General features: G+C 39.0%; 1 protein-coding gene across 1 annotated transcript; it reads left to right on the forward strand.

Annotated features, from left to right (window-relative positions):
* The first annotated feature begins 1,987 nt into the window (after positions 1 to 1,987).
* On the forward strand, positions 1,988 to 10,165 carry cunh6orf136 (chromosome unknown C6orf136 homolog). The gene is given in 8 exon segments (XM_036566226.1): positions 1,988 to 2,169; positions 3,189 to 3,422; positions 4,910 to 5,587; positions 5,684 to 5,772; positions 6,053 to 6,152; positions 6,154 to 6,254; positions 7,308 to 7,377; positions 7,772 to 10,165. Coding segments are annotated over 7 exon segments (1,281 nt in total). The 5' UTR covers positions 1,988 to 2,169; positions 3,189 to 3,323; the 3' UTR covers positions 7,916 to 10,165.
* Positions 10,166 to 11,925: the final 1,760 nt, after the last annotated feature.

Consider the following 11,925-nt stretch of genomic DNA (forward strand, 5'->3'; position numbering starts at 1 on the left):
ATGAACACAAAACGGAGGCATTTTTGCAACCATGGGCATTAATGTTCACCACTTTCTAGTATTATTCACACAACAGCCCCTTTTTCTCCATTATAATCAAGGGGCCCAACTCTGATCTTGCAGATCCCCCTGGTCTGCACATTCTCCAACCATTTTCACCCCAAAACACCCGATGCAGTTCTTCAGGTAAGTATCAAACCATTTACGAGCTGGACCATATGTTTTGTGGCAGTTTTCCCTGTTAAATTTATAGCATAGATATAAATTAATAGTACAGTTTAAAAACTAAAATAGTTTGCTGTTCATATATATATATATATATACATATATATATATATATATATATATATATATATATATATACACATACATATGTGTGTGTATATATATATGCATGTGTGTGTGTGTGTGTGTGTTAGGGTGGACAACATGGACAGGCTGCTGACTGACTACAGCTGCTAAAGGAGAGCCCTACGCTGGCCAACTGTGATATTTTTACATAAATTGTTATGGTTGTAACAACAACATCAACACCACACAAGGGTTAAATAATAGGATGACTCATGCTGACCAGGGATATGAACTAACACAGTTAAAAGGCACATTTTCAGGTTGACTTTAAACAAACAAATGCAAATAAAAAAGGGAAACTCCACAGATTCTTCAAAATTTCTGTATAATTGCATGGTTAACGATGTGAACGAAGTCAGTCAGAGTGGTTTGGTGTAACATGCTTCATTCTACAGAAACTTGCAGAGTCAGAATTGTTTACAGTGGTGGTGATAGGAACCAGATGTCTACCTCCAAAAGCTTCCTTACAGAAAGTTTTTACATGAAATGTTTATGAATACTCTGCCTGAGACACTGTTTTATGGTAGAGTAAAATTTTGGTCTAAAATGTATTGTAATCAGTTTATTTGAATCTGTTCATGGTGGTGGGATACATGAAGGGTGTTCTAAGGCAAAACAGTCCCCAAAGAAAACTCTTTTTTTCACTATTTTACCATCATTAACATTACATATAAAACTCTGAAGACATGTATAGGTTCACTGGTGATTTTGGATGGTAAATAAACTGGCTATGTTTGTTTATAGCTCAACCATTATGCAGAATCATGCAGACATTTTGAAAAAACTGGTGGAATTCCCCTTTAACCTCCTCATGCCAAACACCCAGTATATGTCCAGGACATTTTTCCCAAAGTACTGTAGCTCTATAGAAGCAGGCGTGTCATCACACTCACTTTTGTGTGTTTTCACAGAACTCAGTCTTTGTGTTGGTTGACCATTTAATAGAATGTTTTCTTTTTTAATCTTAACTCAAACAAAAACAAACATGACAGCTGGTGAGATGGACACTCACTGCCTCAGTGACCAAATGAAATATTGTGTCTAAACTGCCCTGCACTTGTTTCAGAAATGTTTTTGTATGTATGTCCTTCGAGAAGATCCCTCTTGTGAAAGGTAAAAAAGGAGAAATGTTCAACATGAGCCCAAAGCTCCATTTTCTTGTGAATATCCCCGTTGTGGGACTAATAAAGGATTATCTTATCTTATCTTATCTTATCTTATCTTATCTTATCTTATCTTATCTTATGCAGAGGTCCAGGTAGTCCCAATAGTTCAGAAACTTTTTTCATGCATCAGCACATACAGTAAACAGAAAGTTCAGTGCTTTGTACTTTGTTTCGTGGTAAGAAATATGTTCATTTTTCGAAAACTCTCACATTTCATGCGCTCAAGTCCAAATGTCCGGTAGACTGATCACTGAATTTTACATGTTTCCCACTAAACAAAACAATAATTCACGTAATATGTTATTTAGCACGTAACAGAGAACATGTTTCCTAACAAAAAATAGTTCGTTTTTAAAGGGTCCAGTCTCGGGACTGAGGGGGTTAAATTGCATTGAAATGAACGCTTTTACTTTGAAGTGTGTTACTGAGCGCCGATGGGCGCTGTTCTAGAATGGCCCGGGGCGCAGAGCGCATGCGCAGTGGCGGCGCGGTGAAGGGCATTGGAAGCGAATGAGACGTCTGCGAAACGCTGGCAGCGCAAACTGACTTTAATATCAACACCCTTCAGCATCAGCACTGCGGGGCGGCTTCACTGGACTCAGGCGGACACTGACAGTCCCGCACAGCGCCGTCTTAATTCCTCCGTGTACAGGTTTGCGTTCTCCGCTGCCTTGGAAGGAAAGCTAGGCTAGTTAGCGATTAGCCGGCTGGCCGGTTATGTTATGCAGAATGTAGCCAAAGTCGGCTAAGCGAGTTAGCTAACCGACTACAGGGCTGCGTTAGAGTGAAAACGCAACACAGGATTTGGTTTATTTGCTTTTTTCCCTCTGAAAGACCTCATCTGAAATAGTTTCATATGTTGTTTTGCAGGCAGCTCAACGGTGCAGCGTTACTCTTAGAAACAGAACGACTAACCTCGCCTTTCCCTCAGCTTATTAAAGTTTACTGGCGACAGTTTTAGACATCCTGTAACCAAAGGGTGCACTGAGTTAGTTTCCATTCTGCGTTATCTTTAATGTTAGAAAAACTCGGGATAACAGTTTTGTAATATGTTGCACAAGGCTGAAATCAGCTTCTAATTGGTCGGCTTCTTGCTCGAATTTTCCCGTTCCACCTTAAATGATGCAGCAGTTAACCTAAGTTACATTAACTCCTGCACCCTTCGAGTGAAGTAGTCCCCGTTCCACCTTAAATGATGCAGCAGTTACATTAACTGCTGCATCATTTAAGTTACATTAACTGCTGCACCCTTCGAGTGAAGTAGTCCCCGTTCCACCTTAAATGGTGCTGCACTTATATTATCTTCGAACAAGGAGCTGGCCAATAAGAAGCTGACTTCAGCTTCGTGTAGGTTTCCGGGTCATGTAGTCATGTTTTTTTCCGTCTTTTTTCAAAGTTGCTGCTGCCACTCAAAACTGGACAGGCCATGTGCTGGGCTGCCTGTATTTTTGATTTTCTGAAAGGAGAGATTTAGAGCCCTTTTTCTGATTGATTTTGCTTTGTCATACTAATTATACACTCTGTGTGATCATATAAAATAATTTCTGTGTTGTTATAAAACTATACAGTTAGTTCAGAGAGAAGTCTCAGTTCTGACAGATGCATGTTGTTTCCTGGGTGTTGAATTGCAGTGGACGAGCTGAGCTCTGTCTCCCCTTGTTTTCTCTAAAGCCTTCCACTGCACTGCGGAGGAGCTGGACCAGGACTTGTCACTGGATGGGACAATAAACCTCATGACTGATTTGCCTAATTATGCAAGTTTGCTGATAGCATAAATTCGTGAGGTTCCCCAGTGCCCTGACCTGAATGGCTGTGTGCAGAGGGGGTGTCTCTTTTTGGGTGGGTTGCATCAGGAGCCATGGCAGAAGGCAGCCGTTAAGAAAACAGAGCTGGAGCATATGGCAGGTAGGCACACTTCCTAAGGGAGAGTTACAGGGATTTTTTAATTTGCCTGCATATTTTCAATATGTAAATAAAGTCATTCAGAGCTGGTTGATTTGAAATGCATCGTACTGGAGAATCCTGATGAGTCAGAATTGTTCACAGTGGTGATGATAAAAACCAGATGTCCAGAGTGTTAAACACTTCTAAAAGCTACCTTCCAGAGAACGGTACAGCTACATTATTGGATGTCTGAGGTATTGCTTTCTAATAGTTTTAAGATATGGTGGTGGTATGGTGAGTAGGAGTGGGTGGTATGGTAAAAATATAATACAGTATTAATAATTCTTACAATACATGATATATATCACAATATTTTGTTTTTCTGATCTTAGATCAACTGGAACAAACATATACCAGAGGTGCCACATTAAAAAAACACTACAAAAACTATGATGGTTTTTATTCAGCGTTTCACATAATGCACTGCACAATGTCCATGATATGCTCAGAAAAGCATATTGTGGTGTTGTATGTCATGATAATTGTAAAATGTTGCCATATTGCCCACTCCTGGTGGGCATAGAGGTTGGGGTGGGCGATGTGGTTAAAATACAACATCATGGTACTTTTTATAACGTATATTTAAAAAGCAAGTTGTGGTGTAATTCATCACGATTATGATAAAATATTGTGAGAGGCCCAACACCAAAGTGTCTCTAAAGTATTTGCACTGTTTTGCCATTGTAAACAGGGATGCACTGAAACATTTTAACTGAAAATGGTTCAACATGGCACTTTTGTTTGTTTGTTTTTTTTTAACCAAAATGAGGGTAAAAATGTCAGAAAAAGAGACTTAACAAATGATTTGAGTGATAATGAAAATGAGAAACCGTGAATAAAAGCAAAGCGTCTCATTCACCAACCGTTCTTAAGAAATTTCTTCTTAAAACCATCTCGCACAGATTTCACAAAGATTCTGACACTGACCAGTGATTTCTAATTGGGAATTTGTTATTGAGTGAGAACAGAATCTACACACACATCTAACCACAGTTCTGTAGTTTAGCGACACGTCAAGAGTTTAATGTAGACTTTTTCTCTTGACCTTCCTCAAGAACACGTTTAAGAAAAAAGCTTAAGAAGATATTGGTGAATGAGGCCTACTGTTTTTTTTCTTCTTTGCTGTCCTGCAGCAGTCAGTGCACACGCGTTCTGGCAGTTTGAGTAGGAGCAGATAAATGGTGGAAAGAAATGTCAGCCACGTGGAACTATTTCAGGGTTTCTGTGAGGTTGATTGTTGCTGTCAACTCCACTGTAAAGAAATTAGAAGTTGTTAAGTTTCTCTGCAGGGCACCATTTTACATCAGACGACTCTGACTGACTTTGTTTACATCACAATTATTGAATCCTGCAGAAATTAGATAATTAATATTTTATTTTTAAGTTTGAGAGTTCAAGCTGTTCATGTTGGCAGGTCTGTAATGTAGCCACATTTTTCTCTTTTACAGACACTTGACTCGCAGTTGAATGGCACCTGTAGAGTCCTTAGCAGCGCGTCATGGGCTTTGGCTCCCCCAAACAGCCTCTGTTATCAGTCTGTAAAGAAGCCGTCCCTTTCTCATCCCTTCCACCATGCCTGCCAGCCACAAAGAGACAGAGCACATAGTCTAGAAGAGGAATTTGAGGAGACCCTTAGCCTGTGTGTTCTTCTTAAACCCAACGAGACGGACGAACAACATACCCTGGTGGAGGTGCCCCTATTTGGACAAGTCAAGTTGGGCGAGTTCCTGGCTTTAGGAGCCAACAGACCCACTGACCTTGTTTTTTCTTTGACCACTGTTGACGGGTGGAGAGAAGATGACATTAGCGTTGTTAAAATGTCCGGGACTGAGAAAAAGCCCGTGTGGGAGCAGAGGGAGAGAGGCTCGTTCAGGAGTTTGTTTGAGACTGAAGGATGTCCAGCTCCATTCATTTTGGGCTCTCATTTCTATTGCTTTCACTGCCCTGGAATGGAGCATGTGCCTGTGACTGGAGATGGGCTGAGGATTGGACGTACCTGCCTTCCACCTTCCTTTACCTCTCTCTGCAGTCATGCTGAGAATGAGGGCATGGAGAGCGGTCCCAGTGAGAAGGACATGGAGAACGAGGAGAAGCTAGCTCTGATGTATGAAAAACTAAGGACTGAGGTAAAACAAAAAGCATCTTATGCTCATCCTGGTACTTTCTTGCTCCTGCTTCGTCTTCTGTATCATATTTAAATGGCTCTCTTCATTGTGTTTCAGCTTCCTGGCTTTTTTGTGAAGAATCATGATTACAGCATATATTCCATTGATGTCGAATTCATCAATGGTCTTCTCAACACCAAGACAAGGTGTGTTTATTATTACATTATTATTATTATTATAATAATGATAATCATTATTATTATTATTATTATTATTAATAATAATAATAATAATAATAATAATAATAATATATTATTATTATTTTTAATATTCAAATCCCATAATCAAAAATAATGACAACTATTCACTGAAAGGTGTTTGTAGACCTTTTATGCCTTTTATTCAGTATTTCAAGAACTCTGTGAGCAATAATTGAAAAAAACAAAACAAAAAAAAAACAACACTGTACCTTCTTTGTCTCCTTAGAGGCCGTGTGGCATACCAGCTGACCCTGTCGCTGTGGCGGTTGCTGTGTCTGTGCTATTATGCGGAGGCTCGGCTGGAGGTGCTGAAGCTAACGAAGCATCCCAGAGGACGGCTCCATCAAAGCACGCTGGAGGGTCAAGGGCCTGCCTTTCCACTCTCTACTGCTCCGCTTCTACAAGAAAGACAAGACTCAGCTTTACAGGTAGGACAGACTGTAAGCAGACTCGTTTGTTTCCCTGTGTTTTCAGTCTTCCTCTTGTCTTTGAATACACTGTTTATGTTCTCTCATATGTTGTCTGCTTGTTAACCCTTTAAGGCCACCACAAGCTAGAAGCTATTTCTGCCTTTTTGTCTGCTCTTCAGTTAATAATGCGATTTCTAAATGTTGTGTTTGATGTGTAAAGAACATAGGGCGATCAGAAATCTGATTCAAAATTTTCCCTTTTTGTTGGTCAAATATTCAAAATTCGTAATTTTTTTCCAAGAAAAATCATTATGTCTTAAAGAAAATAAATAGGATACGTAACTGCAGTAAACTTGATTCCTACATCCATGAGGGGGTGATAATTTATGCTTATCAAGCTCCCCAAAAGTACACAGTGTTTAAACCAGTGATTCTAAGCCTGGGGGTCGCAACTCGCTAGATGGTTGTCAAAAAAGGTACAGAGGCCTATTCTGATGTATCTTCTCAGTAAAATCCCCACCTCATTACAAGTTAAAGAGTTGCTAAAAAGCTGTTTGCAAAATTTCCCAAACAACAGCATAGTCCTCCTTCCATTTGGTAGTTATCATTTGCGGGAATGTTAATAACTACTGGAATGTACTAGAAGCAGCAGCAGAGCTTTAAACCTTCTAAAGCATATTTTCTGCATTCGGATGTGCATTTTATCACTGGATTCAGCTATTTTATTTTGACAGGTCTAAAAGATCATAATCCACTGCTGAAAATTTGGCGATTTTTATTCAGTTTGTGTCACAAACTACCACTTTGAACAAAAAAGTGTGAATTTTGTTGTCATTCATGTATCAATTATGCTTTATCATTTGTTCTGATTAAACAAGAGAATAATAAGCACTTATTAATCTCAATTGCAGTCTGAAAAACAGTAGGTCTAACAAGGAAATGAGCTTCATGCATATCTTACATAGTGATAGCAAAGACAATTGCACACACAAACTGCATGAAGAAGTAGCAGTGCGAAGCTATACAACCTTTGAATTTGTCCTCAAACATTATTTATTATTTTTTTTCCAGGACCTTCGATGCATTCTCTACCTTCTACCTGGGCTCTGATGGGCTTATACACTGTCATAAAGTGGAAAAGGTCAGAGCTTCTTTATTTTGCTTATAATGTTTTTCTTGTAGTCAAAACATTAAATTAATTGTTCACCAACATTGCAAATGTATACAATTCCTCTCCTCTAACCTCAGATAATGTAGATCAGCCAAGACATGCTTGGTGTCCTATCTTCACTTTAAGATATTAAGTTTGGCACTGAAGCTATGAGTCAAGGTGAACAGTAGTAGAAATCTGGGATTTCTGGGTCATCAATGTTTTTTTTTTATATATATGTTATAATAGAAGTCGTGGCTGATTTTGCATATGGACAGTTGTGTAAATTTGATTTATCTGTGAACCTTTCCTGTAAACGGTGGCAAATCTGGGACAGGGATGCTGAATCATGGCAATTGTGTGTGTGTGTTTTTTAATCTTTCAGGTAATGCAAGCTCAGCCGCCTGTGCTGCCCAAAGTGACTTCACTGCTAGCTGGGGCCCTGGTGGCCCTGGGGATTCAGGAGCATCGGCCCGCTCTTAATCTGCTGCCACTATTCCTCTCCTCCTTCAGACAGGGTCGAGAGTAAAGAAGAGAGCACAGGAAAGGCACTGTGTGGGAGTGTGTGGTTAGAGGAGCATGTGTTTCTGATGTGGAAGTGAGATTGAAGAGTAAACCTTCTCTTGGAAAAAAAACTGAAAAAGACAGAAAGAAATGACAAACCCATTAAACCAAGGATGTGATCAGCACCGTTTACAGGAGTAACAGTTGTACCATATCATTGTCAGTTATCTTACTTGTCTAATCGATTACGAGATACTGTGCTATGTCTCAGCTCTGTAGTACGTCAGTACGTCAGTACGTCAGCTGATGCCTACAGAAAGCCTTTCAGTGCTCTCAGTATGCACTGGAAATCAATGCTTCAGTATTGGCAGTTTTTCCTTCCCCATTTGCTTCCATTCTGTTTACTAAAATGATTAAACACTACCATGAACTACAGAACTTGTAGAATAGCAGTTTCTTAGTTCAGGAACATTTCAGGCATCTGTAATTAGGGAGTTTACTTGCATCCTTCATGAGAGTCAGCTGACAGCAAGCACACATCAAGAGGAGAGCACAGTTGTGTATTAATAAATGCCTAAGCAAGACTTTTCACTATAGGAAATAATTTATTGAGCTTGCAACAACATCTGTACCACCAGTTTTGTATATATCTTTCACTCATCTGGAGAAATCAATTGTCTTAACCTGTGTCCTGCGTTGTAGAGTGGCTTTGACTTCCAGCTACAAGAATTTGGGGAATAGGGAGCAAGTTTCAGATAAAAGCCAGTCTTTTTTTCTTATAGCAAATCAAATAGATAGATCCATGAAACATGAAGTAACTGTCTTCCTCCTTTTTGTGTGGTGCATGCCACCAATTGGACACGTTAGTCATTTCCGCAGTGGACATCCTTGAGGCTGGTTCCTGAAATGTACACATTACGTAGTAATGAGAAAATGTTCACTCCAGTTCAGATATAGGAATATGCGCTTTGGGATGAAAGGTAGTTCAGTATCACTTGTAAAGAGACGTACACACAGATATCAAACTTCAGCCTTCAAAATGTTTGTTTTTCTTCTTTTGACTTTGGTCTGGGATTAATTACATTGAGATGGAGCTGCTAGATGTTTTATTTGGTATTATATTTTGTAACCCCAATTGTCTGCATTGACCTTATTACTTATTTCATTACAGAATGGAGTCAGTTTTTTTGGGAACACTTCACTGAAATGCAGCATTTGTACGACAACTGATTTAAACCTACATTAACATTTAAGAAGGCTTAATCCAATGAGCATCAGTTGTCATAAAGGCTGCATCAGTCAGTTTCATCCAGAAAGTGTTATGACAGTTGATGCTTGTTGGAATAAGTCTTTATAAACATTTCAATATAAATATGAAAGGCTTATGTTATGTAGGTATTACGTAGCCTTATGAATGCTGCTGTACAGTAAAGTGTTAATGTTTTTTCTAACGCACAAAACAGCCACGTGAGTGCAGCTATGATTGAAGTACAAAGGTACTGTATAGGTTACTGCTTATATAGTACTATAAACCTGAATGGCCCTGCTATAGTGATCTGCTGTACATAGCAAATGCAGAAGCATATCTGTCTGAATCCATTTCTGCTCTGCTTCACTGTGTTTGTGATCTAAGACAGTGCTTATTTGGATTAGTTCAGGGACTGGTTACAGTCAGCTTGTTAGCAATTGAAGACAGAAGGTCTTATGAGTCTTATTACAATGTAATGGATCAGTTATGCCTTTGTAGGGCTGGTTAACACTGAACTGATTTCAGCCAAATTGTAACCCTTTTCTGTGACCTCTGTATGTTTATTAACAGATGCCTTGGTAGAGTTGTACCAACCCAGAGCATGCTAGCAAGACTTTGATTGGGAAATAGCACATTTGGGAACCATTCAGTCAAAGAGATGATGCCAAAGTAGCCTATGAGTTTGGCAGGGTTTTAACCCTAGTCTGGACAAGAAGTGGTTCTTGTTTTCCTGTTAGCCTTTGAATCTGTCAGATACGACAAAGATTCAGTTTCTGCCTCTATTTACAGTGATTCACAATCCAAGATCAGACATATAGGCATATATTAGCTGAGATATATCCTTTAACACTGTGATGGTGTTAAAACATTTCATCTTACTTTACTTTCCCAGTAATTCCAACATGTGAATTTATCAGCATATGTTCCTTTATTGTTCAGTGTTTTGTTCAAAGCCAGTTTTGTGTGACAAACACTGTAAACAAGTACAAATTACATGTGCACATGATAAAAGATGTAGAATGAGAACAGAACATGTATGATATGTCTGAGCCATCGTTTCCCTGAATACATCCGTCTGCTTGCACTTTTCAACTGGCAATAAGGCGTGACGAACTGTTGCGTAGTCTGCTCTTTAGATAACTGAGAAGTGGTAGCGTTCATAAAAATCAGAGAAAGAAAATCAGCTCAATCCTTGGTCTGGTGCTGTGATGCTTATTTATTTGCTGTCAGTAACCCAAATTCTGGTATGAAATTGTGTGTGAGTAATAAAGTGTACACAGACACTGTTTATCACATTCTCTGTCATGGTTAATACAGTGGAAAAGTACCAAAAGTACTGTGGTGGATTCCAGCTGTCTCGTAGGGACTCCTAGGGAGTTTCTAGCCTAAGACATAACTAGACTCTAAACCAGTAATTCCCAATCCCACACTTTTTGTGTTTTCCCTACCCTAACATGCCCGACTCATCACATGATCAGTTTGTTAATGAGGTAGTTAGTTAAATTAGGTGGGCTGGATGAGATAAAGCACAAAAATGTGCATAGTTGAGGGGTCGTCAGGACTTATCCTGCTCTAAACCACCCAATTTTGAGTTCAGTCAGATCAGTTTAGTTCCAGTTTCTATTCTGTAGGGCTGTCATTCAGCACACTGGTCATTTCCCTGCTCAAACAAACCTATTACACCTATCAGTTAAAGGGGAATTCCACTGAATTTTTTTTGCATAGTTGAATCTTAAGATGTAAACAAAGTCATTCACCCTGATGAACAAAAAAGTACCTGCATAGAACCTTTATTTTAACAGTGTGGTGGTGATAGGAACCAGACGTCTGAAGAGTTTAACGCCTCAAAACTCTAAAAACAGAAAGTTAAGACATGAAATGGTTACGAATATGCTGCCTGTTGCCTGAGACATGGTTTTATGATACCCAAGATCAGATATTGGCCTAATTTGAAATAAACACAGACCATTGTTTTTACAGATTTACCACTATTTTAGCATTATCAACTTTACATATAAAAACTCAGGAGACACGTACGTTCACTAAGAGATCCAAGTTGGTACATTTCTCTACAATGAACCATTTCACGTAAGACCACTCTGAATGACTTATGTGTTGACCAGGTGCATTTGAACAGGAAAAAATCACCAAAACTGTGCTGGACTCTGGCCCTCCAGGACCAGAACAGAATACCCCGGTTTAGACATTTCAAGAAAACCACCTGCATTCAAGGAACACTACAATGTTTTTAAATAGATAAATGCTTCATTTGTAGCAATTTAAAGACATTTTTTGGTAAAAGGTGTGCTTCTAACATAGAACACAAAAAAGCCTCCCATTCTTTTCTGCTGGACATGGAACAAAAAACATTCAATTTTATCAAGTACCACTAACACTTTGTTGTGCTAGTACATCCATTGTATTGTAAGGCTTGATGAACAACAGAACACATGTAATGTTCTAAGTCACTTCAGGCTATTCAACTGCTCCACATGCCCATACAGCTGTAATACTAGCTGTCAAGCTAAGCTAGGTCAATAATGATTGTATGAAATTCGAGGAATACATGAAATACATATTAACACAAAAACCTGACGATGTGATATTGAACTGTTTATGTGGTTGTGACTGTACCATGCCTTACTATAGAAGCTCACTCTTCACAAAAAAAAGTTAAAAAAAATCTGAAATGAGGAAAGTTTTCCTTCAATGAATAGTAACGTTAAGCAGTGTAGTTTATGAGATGAAGTTACTCAAAACACTGAGATGAGTTTTACAGATGGAAA

This window comes from Colossoma macropomum, unplaced genomic scaffold, assembly GCF_904425465.1.
Source record: "Colossoma macropomum unplaced genomic scaffold, Colossoma_macropomum, whole genome shotgun sequence".
NCBI classification, from domain to species: Eukaryota; Metazoa; Chordata; class Actinopteri; order Characiformes; family Serrasalmidae; genus Colossoma; species Colossoma macropomum.